General features: G+C 40.0%; 1 protein-coding gene across 6 annotated transcripts in view; it reads left to right on the top strand.

Annotated features, from left to right (window-relative positions):
* ANKRD10 (ankyrin repeat domain 10) overlaps nucleotides 1-17858 on the top strand; it is a 42520-nt gene extending 24662 nt beyond the window's left edge. For all 6 annotated transcript variants that reach the window (XM_030568656.1, XM_030568665.1, XM_030568690.1 and 3 more), the window contains 3 exons: nucleotides 4809-5029; nucleotides 13197-13292; nucleotides 16247-17858. In XM_030568656.1, the coding sequence (XP_030424516.1) occupies nucleotides 4809-5029; nucleotides 13197-13292; nucleotides 16247-16713 (784 nt within the window). In that variant the 3' untranslated portion in view covers nucleotides 16714-17858. The remainder of the gene's footprint in view (nucleotides 1-4808; nucleotides 5030-13196; nucleotides 13293-16246) is intronic.
* The last annotated feature ends 3445 nt before the right edge of the window (nucleotides 17859-21303 follow it).

Raw genomic sequence — 21303 nt, 5'->3', positions numbered from 1 at the left:
GCCCCCAGATTGTTTTCCTATGGGACCTAACCTACTAGTTCTGTGAATTTTAGTCTGCCTTTTTTAAAAAAAATCCATTGTCTTTATTCTGCTGCTGCCATTTCTTCCTTTCCTTAGAATCATGAAATCATCATTTCATGGTCACTTTTTCCCAAATTGCCTTCCAACTTCAGATTTGTAACTAATTCCTTCTTGTTAATCTGAATCATCATTTCTGAAGGACTGTCCCCCTGGTTGATTACGTCGTCTTGTGAAACAAGAAGTTGTCCCCCATATATTCCAAAAACTTATCTGGCATTTCGTGTTCTGCTGCGTTACTTTTCCAACAGATGTCTGCATGGTTAAAGTCCCCATTATTACCTTTGGATAGTTCTGTAGTTCTAGAAATTTAGTTCATCATCTCTACAGCCTTTTGTGAGACTTGTCAGATTGGGTTCCATATTCTGTGTTGTAAAATTGTAAGTACAGCAGTCCCATCTGCTGCTAGTGATTACACTGCCATCATGCAGCTGCTATCTTTAACCAATCCCTTTGGGATCTTTTAAAAGAGATGTTAGAACCCAAGGTTCAGGCCTGTCAGGCTTTGGTCAGAGTTTGAGTATTCTGTAGTGTTCGAAAAATTTGGGACAGTACCGGGGAAACCTGAAGTCTGAGAGAACTCCCTTCCCTGTTGCCCATAGATTGGCACGTATTCTTAAATTTATTTGTCCTTCAGGGTTTGATCCATGAAGGCAGGGATGGTGTCCCTATCCTCTGCTTGCCAGAAGGTGGGAATGGGTGACAGGGCATGGATCACCTGATGATTATCTGTTCTGTCATTACCTCTGTGGCACCTGGCATTGGTAACTGCCAGAAGATAGGATACTGGGGCTAGATGGACCGTTGGTCTGACCCCATATGGCCATTGTTATTTTCTTAAGGCCTTGTTGTAATCTGTTTGTAAAGATTTACTGCTTTTTCAAGTAGGTATGAGAGAGAGTGTGAAGTATTCTCCATCAGTTGACCAGGCACCTCTGATTACATCATGTCAGAGAATCTGACTCACCTTAGAGAAATCTTCCTTGTATTCCTTAGTACTAGCCTCCAGTAAGTATTCTAGTTGGAAACAATGTAGCCTCTTTTATGTTTTTCAGTGAACCCTTTCATACAATCACATTCCACAATCTTGGATTTGCCTTCTATTTCCCAGCCACCTGTACTAATTCAGAAATTGATACAGGTCATTTAGTTACTGTTCAGTGCTAAGAGGCACAGTCCACCTCACTTAATAAAGGAGTATTCCACTTGCCACTCCATTCCTTCTTTTCCCCTTCCTGCTAGAGGAAACTTAAAACTCTGACTCATCTGGAAATGCCTTTTGGAGACTTAATATAGGAGCTCAGATCATAATGACGTAAGAAGCAAATTGTAGTCAGACTCTTGGACACACGGTATAAGGAAGGGGCAGGGTATGGTACAGTGAATCATGCCCATCTCTCTACAGGATCTGGCGATAGTTTAGTGTGTTATGTTCATGTTAGTACAAAGGATGGGCAGAGCTAGCTACTAAGATCTCTGAAAATGTGCAGCACCACTGGCTAGCCACAGAAGAGAATACCTGCTCCAGCCCCTGAAGAGGTATAGTAATGGATTTGCTTGCTGCTAAGGTAGTGCAGACCAGGTCAGCACCAGCCCCCATCCAGGCCAGTGCTTTTAAAAGTATAGTGGAGCTCTTAGTTTTTTACTATGCTCTTTCATGCTCTGACTCAGGGCCTTTAGAAGATTCTGTGAGAATATTGCAACTCATTGTGTACTCAGATTGCTTTCAGTGGTGGATGGCAGCAGCTTTCACCAGTCTTTTCCGTGACATTACTTGGAAAACCCGCTTGCTTGCTTGATGAAGGTTAATTCTGTATCTGTAAGGTGTGTGACCTCTATCCAAATCTTATAACTATAATAATCCCTATGGTTCTTTCTTTCTGTTCCATGCAGATTGCTAATTGAGTATTTTCAATCTTTCTGTCAGTTAGCTTCCATTAGTATTTCACAGTGCTGTGGCCTCTTTGTCACTCTGTACTCTTGTCAACAAACTTCCCTTCTAGATGTGTGTGCAAGAAAAGATACCTGAACTTGGTAGGCCTGTTTAGGTTTTTTTTTTTTTACTAGACTTCTTTATTCTTTTGGATTCTTGGAAGCCCCTCAGTCAATTCCAGTTTGTGTCCTCTTCGTTCTTCCCATTACTAGCGTCCTGAAGTAGGGAATTCCCATTTGCTTTATTTAGTTAAGACCTGACTGGAAGTTTTCAACCTTTTTTGCAAGATGTATTTATGAGCTCTTTTCAGCTCCCATGTTTTTGTTGGGTGTTTTTTAAATAGTATCTAGCACATCAGGACCCTTGGTGCTACTGCAGTACTAGTAGCAGTAGTGTGATAGCTCTTTCATAGAAGGCAAAGTGCCTGCACCTTCAATTTAGGGAGAAACCATTCTTTTAAAAACAAATTCTGACCAGTTCTGTTTTTGCTTTCTCTTCTCCCCCATTAATTTAAATAGTTTGGGAATTAGTAACTTAAGACCTCTTTCAGGAAAATTGAAAGTAGTTGTGCCCTTCTGCAACCTTGCTATGTGGTGTTAAAAGCCTAAGCATCTTAATTTATACATCTTCCACCTGGATAGTCTTTCTTGCCCCATCTGTCACTTTGGGAAATGCTAGTGTTGCTCTTCTTACCATTTTACCCTCCTTTTTTAACTGCTTAGAGAACTGAAATAGTTCAATAATATTTTTAAATGTCAACATTGTTATTTATCATTGGTATTTGAGTTCATACTCATTGAAATGAATGGAGCAATCCACATCTCAGAGCTCTTGCTTGAGGGTGTCTGCAAACCCATGCAGGTGTCTTCGCATCCGTTGCATTTGCTTCATGTTAAAAGGTTTTCTTCACAACCATAAGAGCTAGAGCCTTTTTTTAATAAATTTCCTCCTGAGTCTCAGCTTTTATCAGTCTGTCATTCATCGAGTCCTTTGCACACGTGCCCCTTTTCCAATGAGGTGAGGGAATATGACCCACTCTTTAGAAGACACTGACTTAAGTGGATATGGGTTTCTCTTGATCCTGAGCTGATGGGAGGGAGCTATTAACTTTGTTCAACAAAAGATATGTTCCTGAAACTTGCACTGTTTGAAATCTCTAGTCTTGGGTTTTCTGTAGCACCTGTTAAATAATATCTGTGCTGCACAGGTAAGCTAGCACAAGCAAGGTCCATAAGGGATGGCTTAAGTATTCTGGTAGAAAAGGAGACCACCTTAATTTCCCTAAGTAAGTGGTGTTTCTGGTTGTGGAGACCAAAGTAAGTGAACCAAATTGTGTGCCTTATAGGTATTGGTCTTGTTATAATGGTAGTTCTGCTTGTAAAGATTTTTACCTCCTTTCTAATCAGTGTGGCAAGCAAACTACAATCTTCTAGGAAACAACCCTAGTCCATAGCCTTTCAAATTCCATAGTCCAGTCTGTGTCAAAGTTTAGGGCTTCATGATGGATCTAATCAGCTATCCTTCACAGATCTTTCTGAATTATTCCTACATCATGCTTGTTAATAGTGAAATAGTAGTTCTGACTAAATTGAAAATAACACTATACCAATGCAACATAATTAGAATAATTTAGATCCTGTCTATAACTTGCTCAGTTCCTTTTGTTTTCACGTATTTGACAAGAGCAATTTATTATACTTCAGGGGAATTTCAATGTATTGGGTATGTTAATCTCCTTAATTATCTCTCTGTTGGTCCATCTTCTTATTTTCAGGAATTTAAAGTAATAAGCTTCTTGCCTAAACTACAAAATCTAAGTAGTAAAGATCCAGTTTTCTAGCTAGAAAGTTTTTTTGTTTCACAGTGTATCTAGTTAGGAAAGATTCATCAGCATTCTCTGTTCCTTTAATTCTGCTGCTGCCAACCCCCTTTGTCTACACTTTTTTTGTTACAACGTTTTCTTATTACACTTTAGTATTCATATGTCTAAAGACAGGTTTACTGTTGTCAGAGGCCATTCATATAAATGCTTATCAGTGGGGAAGGACAAAGGGAGAACTCTTTCAAATTGAAACTCTCATCTGTAACTGTTGGTGTCCTGTCTGGCTTCATTTAATTCATAATCTTGCTAAATTTGAAAATTCATTGCCAGTGTTCCATCTTGGACCAATCTTGAGCGAAGTAACAAAACAAGTCCTCAGCATTTATAATGTCACATACTTTGAAATAAGAAACGAGAGCAAAAAATAAATCTTAAGGAAAGCATAACTAAGCATAGCTTTTATATTTTATTGTTAGGAAGATGAATGATGTTAATTATTGTTGTGTTAGATACCAGAATGCCATGGACAATTGCTAAGTCATGTTAAGTTTGTTTTGAGGGTGGTTTTTACTCAAGATAAAGAAATAGATTGTCAAAATAAGCTGCAGAAGGTGATAGATTTCAAGATTTAGATTTAGGAGTCTGAAGTCTGTGTAAAGGTTAGATGCTTCAGACTGTAATTTGGAAAGTAAGCATTTTGAGATGTTTAAATAGGAAGATACTTTTTTAAAGGCACATAGTATATTGATTTTATTGAAAAGTATATTGTCTCCCAAATTTTGCTTAGAAGCCAGATATGTGCAAAGGCTAAGTTAGTTTTAAAACTAAGATTTGATAAATAATTCCTTAATGGAAATTTGCTAAGTCTATGTTCTTTCTCTCTCATCACCTGCAGATAGATAGTCAGTAAGAGCAGCAGCAGCAGTCAAGGTGGGTTGATGAATGAGTGTAATTCAGTTTCTTTGTATTGTGCAGCTTGAGAAATGCCAGTGGATTGACAGCAGCAGATCTTGCACATACCCAGGGCTTCCAAGAGTGTGCCCAGTTTCTCTTGAACCTCCAGAACTGTCACCTGAACCGTTTCTTTAGCAATGGCACGTTAAATGGAGGTCCCAATCCAGTCAATGGTGGGACAAGTCGAAAGAGATCCTTTGAAGATGTGGATTCTGCTGGAGTAAAGAAAGCTAGGATTGAAGGTGAGATTTCAGAGGTAAAAGTGGGAGGGGCAATATCACTGTTGACTGTGAGAGTAAGAGAAGGTACTCCGGGCTAGAAGGTTTTTTGACAACCCTTAAAAAGGGATACACGAATCAATTATGAATAAAATAATTATGAAAACAAGACTAGTGGCCTCCTTAAAGAATTATCTTTAACGGTTCCTACTTTTAGTGAGTATATGCCTCACTTCTGCGAGTCCCAGAGCTATATGGACAGGAAGTAACTTGGAGGGAATGTGTGCACTCTCTTCTAACTCAGATGTTGATTCATAAAAGGATTGTGGAGCATCTTTTGGCTACTTTCTGTCATAAAGATCATATAATCACAGAAATATAGGGCTAGAAGGGACTTGGAGAAGTCATCAGATCCAGACCCCTGTGCTGATGCAGGACTAAGTAAATGTAGACCATCCCTGACCAATGTTTGTCTAACCTGTTCTTAAAAACCTCTAATGGTTTGGGTTCCACAACTTCCCTTGTAAGTCCATTCCAGTGCTTAACTAACCTTGGAGTCAAAGATATTTTTTTCCCTCCTGATATCTAACCTATACATCCCTTGGAGCAGATTATGCCCATTATTACTTATCCTGTCCCAGTGGACTTGGAGAACAATTGATCACCATCTTCTTTATAACAACCCTTAACATATTTGAACACTATCAGGTTCCTCCCACCCTTCCCCATCTTCTTTTCTCAAAACTAAACATGCTCAGTATTTTAACCTTTGCTCATGGATCAAGTTTTCTAAACCTTCTTATCATTTTGTTGCTCTCATCTGGGCAGTTTCCAATTTGTCTACATCTTTTTCCTAAAGTGTGACATCTAGAATTGGAAATAGTACTCCAGCTGTAGCCTCACTAGTGCTAGTAGAGCAGGACATCTGCCTCGCTTGTCTTACAACATGGGAGGTAATTATCCAGTCCTGCTTGGCACTAGTGAGGCCTTAGCTGGAGTACTATGTCCAATTCATAACCATCATTGGTTCTTCAGCTGTTTGCCATTGCCTAGTTCTTGCTTAATATAATATATGTAATGTTGACTGCCTTCTCAATAGGAGTGTGTGCTTAGCTATATGGCCTTCTTAAAGGACCCAGAATATAAATAGCTGCCCTCACCAACAATCCCACTGTTTTTCTGTCTGCCATATGCCGTAGTTGGGGATATTTTTTCTTTCCCTTCAGCATTATGCAGTAGTTAAAAACTTCTCCAAAAATCCTGCATAAATAGTTTGTTGGACAAGGTTTTTTCCACAGGCGAAACCCTGTGGAAGGTACTGACCAGATTTGGCTGCACTCCAAAAATTTTATTAAGGCTTCTCCATGACTTCCACCATTCTCCGTAATGGCCTGGAGATGCACGCTTTCATCATCAAAATTGGGGTTAAATAGGGATGTGTTATTGCCCGAATTGTATTCTCCATCTATTTAGCAGTCATTTTGATCCTCTTTAAAGGCCACCTCCCCAATAGAGTTGAAATTCAATACAGAATGGATGGGCGACGTTTTAATCTTCGAAGTCTCCGCTTGAAGTCTAAAGTCCCCAATATTGAGTGAGAATCCTAAGCTTCAATAAGCTTGTGCAAAAAAATCCAGTGTGTGCGAGGATGGCACAGTCATCAGCCTACTAAAGATCAATAACTGATGCCCTGAGGCATGAGCAATGTCTTTATATACTTGAAAGAAAATAGTTTTGCCAAAATCCTGGAACATCTGCTGGCTCTTCTTTAAAAGGGCCCCAAAAGACCAGCAAGTGGTATTCCAAAATCACTTCCTTCAGTCCTGAAGTTGGAAAAGCCTTTGCAAAAAATCTTTTTGACATGAGTGGTGTGTCTGTGAAACCTACTTCTGCACCACATTTTCCTAGATTCTCAGACAGAGAAGTCAGTCTGTGTAGAAGATAGCCTCGTGGGAACCCTTCAAGAAGTTTCAGAGGCTGCAGTATCTGAGATTTTGGTGGGAAACTAGGTGTAGCACTTCTGGGTTCTGTGGCTTCAAAAATTGCTCTGCGCGAAGGTGAGGCTGTAAGAGATTCAGCCAGACCTTTTTGCAATTGGCCTTCCCACATCTTAATTGTCCTGAAGAAGAAAACTTCCTTGTATCTGGGCCATTTGGTTTAGTCTCCTGCACTAAGGCATCCATCTGATACATCCAGCATGATCTCCAAGAAATGCCTCTAAAGGTGTCAAAGAAGAGGGCTTTCTGAAGATTCTGCACCATCCTCTGTGTCCAGCTGTGATTTATTCCTTATTGGGGTTGCTCGCTTTTGATTGCCCTTCTATTGTTGCCAATGAAGTTGTGATGAAGTGGGGAATTTTCGCTAATATTTTTTTATGAATACTGTGTGCACTTCAGTTTCCCCTATATGCTGCATGGATAACTAGGTGGTTGGGAAAAGGCTGTCTACTCTTGGGCAGGCATGTGAACGGTGTGAATAGCTCCTAGCTCTGTTGGGTTTGGGGCCCAGGTCAATGGAGGGTCTGTAAAGACAATGGCAAATCCAATCACCAAGACTTTTGGTACTTAGCAGCTAATGACTATGAATGGTCCACCACCTCTGCAGGACGCCAGCCATATTTGACCAGCTGGACAACGAATGACTGAAGAGAGGCTTGGTAGAACTGGCTTGGGAACTTGAACAAAGAGGATGGAGAGAGATCGCGAGAGCCAGGGGTGGACCCTGCTTTCCTGGGCTCTGGGTAACCAGAGTGGAGTAACTTTTTTTTTTCTTTTTTTTCTTTATGCTAACCAAGAACTTTGTATGCTATGTTCCAAACATCTAATAAACCCTGCTGTTCTTGCAATGCCTGCCAAGAGCCACTACAGATGTAGAAGGTGAGAGAATTGTACACCCAAAGGGGGTAATACACCCCCCAAGTGTCCAACTCAGGTGGACTCACTGAAGGGAGATCATGGTCTGAAGCAGGGGTGCTGGAGGCTCTGAGATTCAGTTCAAGGACGCAGGGAAGCCAAGTGTCTTACCCTAGTGAAAGAGTGAGCTCCTAAGTGGGTGTCCTCCCAGGACTGTTCCAGAGCACTGGATCTGTGGATCCATGACAGGTGATAGTAGAGGATGGCTTTTGAATGCATCAAGAGGATGGTTGGTTTCTGAATGCACCAGAAGTATGTTGTACATGACTAGCATCAGAAAAACAAGGGTAGTCAAAGGAAATAGCCAGAAAATGATGTATAGCCATCTCGTTGTGAAGGATATTGCACACCTGTGCATTGAGAGGATTAGACATTGGGAAGCTCAAGAAGATGCCTCTGATTGCATGGCTGGAGAAGAATGATCAGTTTAAGAGGCAGGTTCCAGCCCCAAATTTGTCCCCAACAGAGTCCAGTAACAGCACCAAAGAGAGCAACCAGGGCAGCAGGGTGTCCACAAGACCAGTTCCCCATCCAGCAAGGGCTCTTCATGACTTTGCTCCCCATGAACAGATTTGAAGCAATGATAGTTAGAGCTGAGAGAGAAGTTGCTGGAAGACTGCAAGAAGCAATGAAAGCATGAATGGGAGATGAAGAAGCAGAGGAGCAAGAGGACCCACAGAGGGGTAAGTGAGGAGTTCGCAAGGAACCTAGATACCAAATTGCTGCCTCAGATTAAGGAGGCAGGGATGTAGATACCTGCCTCACTGCCTTTGAAAAGGCTTGTGATTTGAACCAGGTTAACTTTTTGGACTGGCTTTGCTGTCTCACCCCCTTACTTGGTTCCAAGCCCATACAGGCTTACAGCCAGATTAATGGAGTTGATTTGGGGACTGTGAACTATTCAAAAAAGCTTTGCTGCTCATGTTTGAATTGACTCCTGAGGCATTTAGGAAAAGGTTTCAGAGTGTGCAAAAGACTTAGGATGTGACTTACTTGGATGCCACCACCCTGATGGGAGAGTATTTTAACAGATGGGGTAAGAGTGCAGGGGTCACCATGCTAGAGGATTTGTATAACCTGATTGCATTGGAGCAAGATTATGAGATGTGTTCTCATAGGCTGACCATGTGGTTAGTGAACAGGAAGCCCAAGGATTTGCACAATGTGAGTCAATTGGCAGATGAAGGGATCCTCCCAGGGACTATTCCAGAGCTGTTCTAAAGCATTGGACTTCATGGATCTGTGATAATAGTGCATCCTTAATGCACTAGTTCTAGAGAAGACTGGTGCTAAAGTTTTTATGGGTTGGTGATGTGAAGGGTTGGAACTGAGAAGACTGACTTCTGCTCCTTGCTCAGTTCCTATTTCCTTAGGAAAGCAGATTCTGGCACAGGCTGGCAAAGATCCCTGTTGTCTCCGACACTGCTGAGAGATCTGAACTTCAATAGTGTTTTTAGGAAGACAAGTATGGTTTAGGAATTAAGCATTTCCTCTGAGACTTAGACATAGATTTTGGATCCCTGTTGTGGGTGTATGGGTGTTGTATCCAAAAACAAATGAGATCCTGGAGAAGCTGAAAGTGACTGACTAAATCAACTGCTTCAGGCCTCAGCTATCTATTTATGGGTCAGTTCTGCATAGAAATCCGAAGTAGAAAGTAGCCCTATGCCTTTCAGTGGAGATAGATGAAGGAACCTCATTTCTGTTGCCAAACAGCAATTTGAAGATGAAAAGATGACCCTGTCCCAAGCTTTAAAGGAACAGATCCTTCTATGTGCCTGCCTTTTGGAGACAGTTTGTCCTTAGGCAGTTGTGTGTGTGTGGGGGGGGGGTTCTTTACCATAGTAAACCATTTTTTTGGGTTGTTGGAGCCACCAGGAACTTATCACATGAGGGTCTGACTTCTAGTTCCAGGATGTCTGTCTTTGTGTCTCTCTCACACACAGTCTCTCTCTTCTCTTCAAGGATCCCTCTCGTAAGAAACTTACAGGACAAGGTTTTGGCTTTAGTAAAATTTGAGAAAAGAAAATGTCGGACCCTTACAGGAGAAAGGGATTTTATTCCCAGTATTATTCCTTTCATAAAAGGAAGAGTGACCTGCATACTATTCTAGACTTCCCCAAACTGAACAAATGCCCAAGGGAAAATCAGATTCCACATGGCTTCTTCTGGGGAACATAACCCCTTTTTGGTCCTGCATTGGTTTGGGTCCCTTGCTCTCTTAAACAACTTGATGGGAGAGTGGCATCTCTTAAGGTGTTCACCAAGTCCTTGGCTGTGATCACAGTTCATGTGCATCATCGGGGCTTACAGACTTATCCATACTTAGATGACTGGCTTATAGGAATGTCATCTTAACATGGGTTAAGTTATGCCCTAAAGAAGTGTTCCATCTTCAAGACTCTCTTGGTCTGAGTGAAGGAAAAACCAGACCTTATTTTAGTAAAGATTCTGACTTTCATAATGTCTGTCCCAAATTTCACAAGGGATTTAGCTTTGTCTACCTCAAGGCAAGTTGACAGAATTTACTAAGGCAGTTTTTTGAGGAATTTGGGCTCAATGGCAGTCTGCAGACTTGTTTGCATGTCTGCAGATGAAACCTTTACAAGGGTGAGGTCCAACAAGTCCTCCTGGAAAGCAGGAAGCCCTCAACCAGACAGACTTACCTGGCCAAGTGGATGAGGTTTTCCTGCTGGGTGTCAGAGCATGGCATCTCTCCCTCGCACTCTTCTGTACAGTCTGTCTTACACTACCTGCTTCATTCAGGGAACCAGGGCCTGGCACACTCTTCCATTAGAGTTCATCTCGCGGCCATCTCCACTTTTCACTCACCAATCTAGGGCCAGACAGTGTTTTCTCATGACATAATGGTCAGATTCTTGAGAGGCCTCGAGAGACTTCCCGCAGATATGGACTCCTGTCCTGCAGTGGGATGTTAACTTTGTCCTCTCTAGGATCACTGGCCTGCCACTTGAGCCACTGGGTTCCTGCTCCCTTTCCCACTGTCTTGGAAGGTCACGTTCCTGGTGGTGGTGACGTCGGCAAGATGGGTCCCTGAAATTAAAGCCTGACTCTGTACAGAGTCCTCTACATAGATACGGTTCAGTTGCGGCCCCACCCTGCCTTCATGCCAAAGGTGGTTTCCACCTTCCATATGAACCAGGACACCTTCCTTCCGGTGTTTTGTCCCAAACTGCACAAGACCAGTGAGGAGAGCCATCTTCTCTCTGTGGATGTCTGGAGTGCCTTGGGTTTTTACTTAGAATGTACCAGGCCTTTCCAAAGATCGACTCAACTCTTTATTGCTACAGTGGATGACGGGTCACCCGGTGTCCTTGCAGAGAATTTCCAATTGGATTACCTGGTGCATAAGGCCTGTTACGACCTGGCTGTGGTTCCGCCACCACTGATTGTCAGAGCCCACTCGATTACAGCGCAGGTGTCTTTGGCGGCCTTCTTGGCGCACATTCCTATCCAGGATATCTGTAGAGCTACAACATGGTCCTCTGGTCACATGTTTACCTCTCATTATGCCATCACTCAGCAGGCCAGAGATGACGCTGGGTTCATCAGAGCTGTGTTGCAATCTACATGTCTGTGAACTACCCACTTCCATGGGTACTGCTTTGGAGTTACCTAATATGGAATGGACATGAGCAGGCACTCGAAGAAAAGACAGTTACCTTTTCTGTAACTGGTGTTCTTTGAGATGTGTTGCTCATGTCCATTCCACAACCCACCCTCCTTCCGCACTGTTGGAGTTTCTGGCAAGAAGGAACTGAGGGTGGGGAGAGCCGGCAGCACCTCTTATACCATGGCATGTGGACACTACTCCACAGGGTGCCAGAGCCAGTCCTCTACGGATACTGCTGAGGGAAAAACTTCTGACACTGGTGCATGTGGCAAGAGCAAACACGCCTAATATGGAATGGACATGAGCAACACATCTCAAAGAACACCAGTTACGGAAAAGGTAGCTGTCTTTTTCTCTCTACAATGTAGCAAGAACAGAGGCAGTTTAGGGAGCACAGTGCTGCTTCCACTGGCCAATTAGCGAGGCTGCATGGAAGCAAAGCCAGGAAGGAAAAAAGGGCATTGCTTGTCTTACATAACTTCTGTTCTGTGACTGTATAGCATCTAGCGCTCCACATTGGGTCACCCCCTCTTTCTCCCTCTGCTATTTTTTGGAGCCCAGTAGTTCTGGAGGCAGAGGGGAACAAGGAAAGCATTGGTGAGGGAAGGCCACCTATACTCTCTGGGGCAGGTAGGCTTCATGTCCTAGACTAATTGTCTATAGTCTTTATGGTTCCAAAGATAGCGTTCAGAATCTGCATCAAATATACTGGTGTCTGATCCCAAGCTATAAATGTTCTCTGAGAAGTATGAATTGCTCTCTTCCGTATCATTGTGCTAACTGAAGCCTAATGATGGGTAATTGAAATGTCAACTATTTCTATTCACTTCACCAGAAAAATCAATCTAATGTACTTGAATGTGATGGAGCATCTAGTTTGTGTTGAGTCATAGTCAGAGTTTAAGGCTAGAAGGAATGACCTGATCGTCTAGTCTTCTGTATATGGTGGGCAACAAACAGCACCAGCACACACTAAAACCAACAACTAAAGTATTACAGCACATAGGAGACTAAACTACTATGTTGCCACTGACAGAAGACAGAATGAACTTGAGTTTACATCAAGGCCTGAGGTCCCTGCAATGGCAGGAAATTGATGAAGTGAGATAATCCTGGCAAGTGATCTGCGCTCCATGCTACAGGAGAAGGCAAAAACAACAAAACTCGAAGGTCACTGCCAGTCTGACCTGGGGGGATATTTCTTGCCAAACCCACATATGGATCTGATCTCCATCTGTGGACATGTTTGATGCTTGAGAGGAGAGTGACCAAACCTCTCCTCCCCCCGTTTCCCCCCCCAGGATACATTGGGGGTGAGTATCCTTTTCTTGACCCCTGTGTGTGACCAGCTAAAGCCCTGAAGCATGAGCTTTAAAAACAAGATATAAACTGGAAAAGATCCCCAGGGCTGCCAACCCCCTGTCCCCTGCCAAATCCTTAATTCTCCCACAATCAGTCACTTCTAATCCAGTTTCCTTCATGCACCCCTCAGATTTCTTCTTTTATGCGCATACAATTAATCTTTCCATATAGCAGTTTTTTTCTCATTTTTAATAATGAGAATATTTACACTTCAGTTTATTGGCTTGGATACGAGTTTTCAACTGTGCTCTCGAAACTAAATCTAACCTTCTTTTTTTACCAGCTCATAGCTTTGATGGCTTAATACCAGTGATGAATGGAGGAAATGAGGATGATGCTGACAATATGCACATTGATAAAGAGTTTGCTGTTGTATCAGGTGGGAGTGGACAGTTTCCTGTTAACTACAACAACATTCAAATGGTTGAAGACACCAAACAGGAGAGTGGTTCTGTTGGACCAAAAGAGATTGAAATTTACACAGTTTCTGCAATGCAAACTCCCTGTCGTTGCAAGAATCAATATGCATTTTATTTCTAATTTAAATATAAAACATCCTTTTCTTTTTGCACACTGTTGTCCAGAGTCTTAAACTATTGTATAATAGTTATTACAGTAATATTTGGGTTTTTAAGTAGATATCGAAGATTAGCTGTTTCATAGAACACACTGCAAGGGTATAAGGGAGACCTTATTGATCTAATCTAAATAGAAGTTCACTATGGCTGTTTCACTTTAATTAAAGGCTTACATTTCATGTGCCTTGTTTTTAGTTACTATGTTTGCAGCTTAAAGGAAAATTCAGAGGTATTTTAAATGATTGGTTTAATTGGTATCAGATAGATAGACTTAATTACCAATATTGTACAAGAAGTAGTATATCCTAATGGTTTATATAGTTCTTGACACAGTGTGGAACCTCTTAGCTAGTTTCAGACTAGCACAACATAAGCTAAAAATAATAGTCCAAACTTAACGATTGCGTGTCCGATATTTGTTCAAACACAGCAATATGACTGTAGAAATCATGTTGTGAACAGCTATTGCTTTTGTTTTATCTGGATAAGACTATTGATGCCATGAGATTTTCATTGAGTTGCCATTTGGAACAATCTTGGAAACTACTGTTTGGATTTTGTATCAGTCTTCATGAAAACAGCCATATTGTTAGTAGTAGTGCATATTAGTACTTTAATTTTTTCAGGGGCCGCTTGATCAAGATGCTTTTTAATAACCCGAGAGTGTGTATAGAGTTACGCTGTCTTAAGAAAAATTGTCTTGGGTCAGCTTGTCCATCCACTTGGTAGGTAAAGGGAGGAGTTACTATTTTAGTGTATTACTACATTTTGAAATAAATATTCATGTTGTAAGTCACACTATAATAAAATGTTTCTGCTTGATACCATTGGTCGGATTCACCAAAAGTAGATGAAAAGCTCCAGTGATAGTTGCCAAATGTTTATATTTATTGAAAAGTAGTTGACTTTCTCTTTCATCAATATTGTATATTGTTATGGGTGCTTATTTTCAACAAATATAAAACTGCTATAATTATCACTAGAACTATTCATGATCTGCTTTTGAATATTCACTAACAGAAATACCATTGTTAACTTCACCCACTTGGCAAAGCTAGCCTAAATTATCAATTTTAAAACAGGACTTTGCACTTTTTCCAGTTAATAAACACATTATCAAATTTTTAATGTGTCTTTGTCACAATATTAGTAGGCATAATGTGTTTGAATTTCTTTTTTTTTTTTTTTAAACTTGACCTCCAACAGGATTCTGTGGCTAATGTTTAGTTAATGTGATTATTTTAAGCGGTTTAGGGATAAAGCAGGAAACTTCAGTTACTGCACTTAGTGTCACAAAACTCTCAATTCATTCACTTTCTTGGCACTGGTATTTCACATATAGTAACGCACAATGTCATATTATGTGTATCAGTTTATATTTACGTGGAGAACCACAACTTTCCACTTCTTTGGTGTAAAACAGTGGTACTCATTACCTTTCCTTCAAACAAGTACCCCATGTTTTAAAATTTGGCAATTTAGTAAGAGAATACTTAACTGTCCTGAGCTAGAAATAAAACAAATGATACTTTTCTGCACAAAGATTTATGCATTAATATGTACATAAATGTATGTGTATATGTTCAGAGAGACACAGAAAATGTAAAATGCTCAAATATCAAAATACAAAGCTAAAGTTTCTAGGTTTGCCCTGCTTGATGATCATAATGGTCCCTTCTGACCTTAAAGTCTGAGTTTATCGTTAGAGAGAGAGAGAGAGACACACACACAGACACACACAGACACACACACACACAAATATATGCCCCAATAGGTAATTTTAGGGCACACTCACTAATCTATTTTTGTGCTAGTACTTTGAGTACCACTGCAGAAACATACATTTGAAACTTGACTGAAATTTAGGTTTTACAGAAAAGGTAATTAGTGTACTAATTACTAAAATTCAAACGAGAAATTGCTTAAACCAGTCTGGTTTTTTGCATGCATGTTTGCAGTGTTTTCTGTTACTAATCTTACGGTCTTCTGTGCATTTTGCTGTTGTATGGCATTTTGCATGTGGATTGTACAGATGTTACAAATCTATCATTAAGAAAAAACACATTTTTCCTGCTAATATATTCTCAAATAAACCACTAGTTATACTGAAATTAAATGTTCAATATGCAAACTTAGGAAACCTTTTATATTAGATTCCCCACTGACACAAGCTTGTTCATATTGCCTGTTTCAATGTGTACTGTTACCTGAGATCTGTCACTAAAGAGGAGGCAAGAACCCTAAGTTAATCACCACTGCTAAAAACTGTAGTCCACTCAAATTTCAGTTCTTGCACAGAGATTCTTTTGTTCCAGGTGGATTTTAAATTTGTGTAAAAAGGTAGCTTAACTTCAAAAACCTTTGTCCTGTTTCTCAAAATACTATTTGGAATGTTGTCTGCTTTGTTACTCTACACTTGTCACTTAATATCTTATTTTTTCTAAAATTCACACTGTCTTAGAAAGATTAGCAGAGCTATATATATTTACATTTCTAATTTAGTTAGCAGTTATGTTTTTGAAATTAGCTTTCAAATTTACTGATCAGAGTCAGATTACATTACTTTTAAACCACCTATGTTGACATGGAATATAAAAATTAGGTTTGCACTTGTTTTTGTTTGGCTTTTTTTTTTTTCCCCCTTTCAAGTTTCCATACATAGGCTTTGAAAAACAAAAGTGGAGTGCAGTGGAGACATTTTTATGTATTTCCATTGATTCTCAATTTTTGGTGACAGATATATTTCTTAATGCAGATATGAATAGCAGTAGCTCCGTTTTGAATGCATTGACAAATGGATGTACCATCAATGGACATTTGGACTTCACCGCCATAACACAGTTTAATGGAATGGATGCCAGGCATGAAGAATGTTTAACGTTAATACCTAATGGAATAACTCCTGGAGTAGCTTCTGCCAATAGGCACAGTAGTCACACCAGAAACGGCACTGAAGAACCAGAAAAAGCCATGAATACTTCTGCTGATATGTGTGGTTCACTGCATCTGAATGGAAGCCCAAGTAGCTTTGTGTCTAACAGGCCCTCATGGGTTGACGATCTTGGAGATACTTTGCACTATGGGCATTATCATGGTTTTGGGGATACTGCTGAAAGCATCCCTGAACTTAACAGTGTTGTTGAGCATTCCAATTCTGTTAAAGTTGAACAGAAATACGATAATACTGTCTTAGGCACAATGTATCTTTATCATGGCTCCTAAATCAGCATCTTGTTCGTCAAATTCATTTTGAAATTGCTAGCAAATGTTTGGGAGGGACAAAAAATCCTCACCTAGCATTAAATCTGAAGAATGCAACTATTACTATTTTTACACTTTTGTTTATATAAAAAGTAAACCTTTCATTTGACAGTCTTATACTATAGTTCTAATTTGTTGCATGTATGGGGCTTATTTAGTGATGCAAGTAGGTGGTGTTACAATGAAATGTTTATTCTTTGCATTTTACTATGGAATGTTGTGGTTTTTTACTTTTTTATTTCCAAGCTAGTGAACACTATCTTCCCCTTTTTAAAAAATGTTTTCCCTCTTATTAATATGATCAAACTGTATTGAATTTTGTGCAGAAAACAAGTTGTGTTTGTGCATCTCTTTTGAAGTAAATATTTTCCTTTTTTGTACTTTCTGCTGAAGCTGTGGTAGCAACATCAGTGCCAGCTGTCACTATGCAAGGTTTGAAAAGTGTTCTTAAAGGAGCTTCTCTGATTTACAAATTTGTGCATTTATTGAATCGAAAGTTCATCTTTACTTTCTATGACAAATGAAATGTTAAAAATGCAAAGACGAAGTTTGAAAAATGTTTCACTTTAATGTAGTATAGGAATTATTTTCTTCATTGTTGGGGCCCTTGTCATTACAGAAGTGGAAAAGCAGATTACCCATATTTGGCTGCAAGGCAGGGTTGGTTCTGATTTTTGGACTTTATTTTTAGCCTGGAGGCATGTTGGCACTGTTTTTGCTTTTTATGCAATTTAAAATTACTGCTACTTGTTATAGAAATCGTCAGGTCAAAATATTTGACTGATTTTGATATACTGTACATATATTTTGTTTGCTTTGTGTTTTTTACAACTGCTTTGAAAATCTAATGCTGTGTATATCTAGCCAGTTAAGATTACTTTTAGGGTTATGTTCACTGAAAATACATTGTATTTAAAGCTTATTACAAAAGTAAAAATTCATACAAGTGCTCTGTACAGACATTAAATAATGTAAGATATACTACTTCTGTGATTTGATAAAAGAACGGTGGGAGAATATATTAAACAAAAGAAAGCCAATAAGACCTTTGAACTGTATCAATTTTTTGTTGTTTAAAAGGGATGTTTACAAATTGGATTTAAAAAGAAATAACTCGATTGTATCTGAATTTATTTTATTTAGAAGAGACACATTCATTGATTATATGAACAAGTGTTTAATAATTTTAAAGTCAAAACTCACTTACCTATTTAATCCTTCTTAATCCCTGTGTGGAATCTTCATTTATTTTCATTATGTGGAATTATTTTAAAAAAAAAAAAAAAAGGTAAATAGGCTGGCAAGTCATCTTTGACTGAATTTCTTCGTGCTTTCAAAGATACTAGTACATGTTTTCTACACTGTGTAAAGACTATATCAGTCCTGAGCTCCCAACGAAAGATCAGAAATGTTGGCTCTGTGTTTCACACTGAAATTGTGTAGTACTCAGTTTTCCCTTAAACATTTTATTAGGAAAAAGTCTGAAAAATCATCAATATTTTCTAATAAAACTTACAATATTGTTTCATATATTACCATTCTAATATAAAATACCACAAAGCAAATTTAAAGTATAGTGAGTTAGATACTAGTTGGTTACAATGACTGTATAAGCAAATAGAACAGTTGGCCAGAATAATGCAAGCACTTAACTTCTGGGGACGAGTGAGATGTGCAGTGGAACCTAAATCTCACCTGAAGCATGGCGCCGCTAGCATTCTATAATTTTGGTCAAACTAACACTTCAGACTTAAAGCTTAATTAAAAACATTTTTCCAAGTGCTATTTTAGAGTTTTACATAATGCTTTTGTTCATACTTGTTTAGACAAATCAAACCCATTAGTAGTTACACAGTGTGCTGTCTGGATTTTCCTCCTCAGGTTACAACTAATTTTGCACATATGTTGCTTGGCTACATTTTATAGTTTTAAATGAGGTTTTATATACCCACGTGAAGTATAACTCAAGACTTAAATTTCCTGCCAGACAAGCTTTTAAGGAAATATGTACTATGTTCAGCTTTCATTCACTATTACTTAAACAGGTTTCAGACACTCATTTGTCTTCAAAAATATTTGACTGAAGTATCTATATCCTACCTGTGAAACATTTTCTTAAGACCCCTCATTCAAATATTTTTTGCTTCCAAGACTAAATTTCCAAAACTGACACTTGAGGTCCTTGATTGCTGCCTGTTGTAAATTCTTAAGATGTCTTCTGTACGTTTTTAATTTTTGGAAGATCAACTGAAGTCCTCAGAGCAAAATAAGGTTGCAAGAGTGCAGTATGTGAGTTAAGAAGGAGATTGATGAGGCAATTTTGAGTTTATATGCTGGAATTGAAAGTGAGAAATGCAGGCTATTACCATAGCCCTGTTTTCTCTACTGTACAAAGGCAGAGAATTGGAGAAAGTTGGAGCATACTTCTGGTCTCGGAGATTGAATACTGATATGAATAATTAAAGGCTATTTGGCTGTTTTTAATTATTAGTATAAATAAGCTTTGCCGCTTTGAATAGAAGGATGAATTTTGCTCTCTTACATGTTTGTAACTCCCCTGCCTTCAATGGTAATTTTGTGTTAGATGGCAAAATATGGGCTGCAGCTTTGCTTAACAACAAGCAAGTGGAATAAATGTGCTGCTTTTGGCAGAAAAAATGCAGATGGATTTGAACTACGTATAATCAAATGGCAAATGTTTATGCAGTTAGTTTCCTAGTGACAGCTTGTCTTTCCAGAATGTTGAGTTTAGCAAAACTTAAACTGAAAACCAAGAAATACACTGTTAAGGTAAACATGCACCCAACCTTGACTCTGCCCCTGTGGCACTGGCAATACCCACTGGGAATTATCTGCATATACTGCAGCTGCATTCACTGGGTTGTAGCTATATTGAATGGCCTATGCAATAGATGAGACTAGTTGGTAGAAGTCTGAGGAGATGGGAATTAGTTTGCACATTACAGAGCTGTAATATGGTTGGTTATGAGGTGATTGGAGTTTGCTCCTATCCAATCAGTGTAAGGAAAGGGGAGCATGTGTACCCTAAAGATGGAACTAGTATGCATCAGTTTATTGCAAAATTATGTAGGTTGGTGCTGAGGTAGTGCTAGGTATAGTCTCCCTGGACTAAGGTTGGGGCAGGTAGGGTCCCCACAGTTAGGTGAAGGGCAGATAGGGCACCTCATCCTATGGTCAGGGCTAGAAGTAGTGTTCCACCCTTCTGGCCTGGGCTATGGATGGGGCAGGTAGGGTCCCCCTAGTCCAGGGGCAGAGATGGGGCAGGCAGGGAGGTACCCAGTATAGGACTGGGATGAGACCAGAAAGTGTCTCAATGAGAATAGGGCTGGGGTTAGAACTGGGCTGGAAAAGTGCCTCAGGCTTGGGTTACATTGAAGGGCAGGTAAGTTTCCGCCCCCCCCCCCCCCGCCTAGGGTTGGGGCAGGAAGGGCACCATATTTTAGGGTCAGAGGTTGGAGTAGATAAACTTCAACAAGTTATGGTTTGGACAGGTACAGTCCCCCAAGCCTAGGATTAGGGTTGGAACAGGTAGAGCCTCCCACCCTAGGGTTAGCATTGGGGCAGAAAAGGTTTCTCAGGTTATGGCTGGGGTAGATAGTGCTCCTGGGGTTAGGGTTGGGGCAGGAAGGGACCCAAAGTCTAGGCGTAGGTCTGGAGCAAGTGGGGTCTCAGCGTAGGCCTATCGTCCCTATGTACTTCATGGATCCTCTGGAGATTATGGAAGAGGGAGACATCAGGGCCCTAATTATACCCTGGGTGATCACTGCTTCCCACCACCCAACACAGATGTAATGAGGTTAAGTGGTGTCTGCATAAAGAAATTAAAACTACTGATTATTCCTCAAGAAAGGTTTTTAATGACTTAACGGCTATAAATGGAACACAGAATAGGAAAAGAAAAGTTAAAGACCAGCATTGAATAAGGATTAATATAAATGGCAAATTATACTGAAGACAAGTACAAGTAACATTATGCATCAGGTACCTACTACTATATTTAATACTGCAGCATTGCTATAACCTGAGATCAAATTATTCTGACACTACCATCTTGAATACTGTAGTGTCAGTACTACCTGAGATTAAATCAGCTCAAGCAACCCAGACTTTACTCCAAAACCTTACCCTGCATTTTTCCAAAGATATGTTATCTTCAGTCGACCGCTTTCTGCACTGGCCAGGTACAGATAGTCGGTGAAGTGCAAGTCCCTTTGGTTCAGGGGGTGTATGTGAGCCTGACAAAGAGCGCTCTCTTTTAGGTCAACACACACACAAACCCACGTGAGACTCAACATATTTTATCTCATCTGCCCCCCATGTTTTGAAGCAGGTCAACCAATCAGGTTAGGCCAAATCTTTAATGTGGTTAATGTTGCTTTGGCTGTATACTTTATGCTTGCTTATTTTCTTGTAGCCAATTGTTTTAAATATGGTTAATGTGGATTAGACAAGCTGTGCCTGGGGGGTACAACTTATCTCACTTTATAGGAGTCAGCATAATGTGTTACCTGGTTGCAGCACATTTTTGAC

The sequence above is a fragment of the Gopherus evgoodei genome, chromosome 1, assembly GCF_007399415.2.
Source record: "Gopherus evgoodei ecotype Sinaloan lineage chromosome 1, rGopEvg1_v1.p, whole genome shotgun sequence".
In the NCBI taxonomy this organism is placed as follows: Eukaryota; Metazoa; Chordata; order Testudines; family Testudinidae; genus Gopherus; species Gopherus evgoodei.
This window is presented reverse-complemented; position numbering and strand designations above follow the sequence as displayed.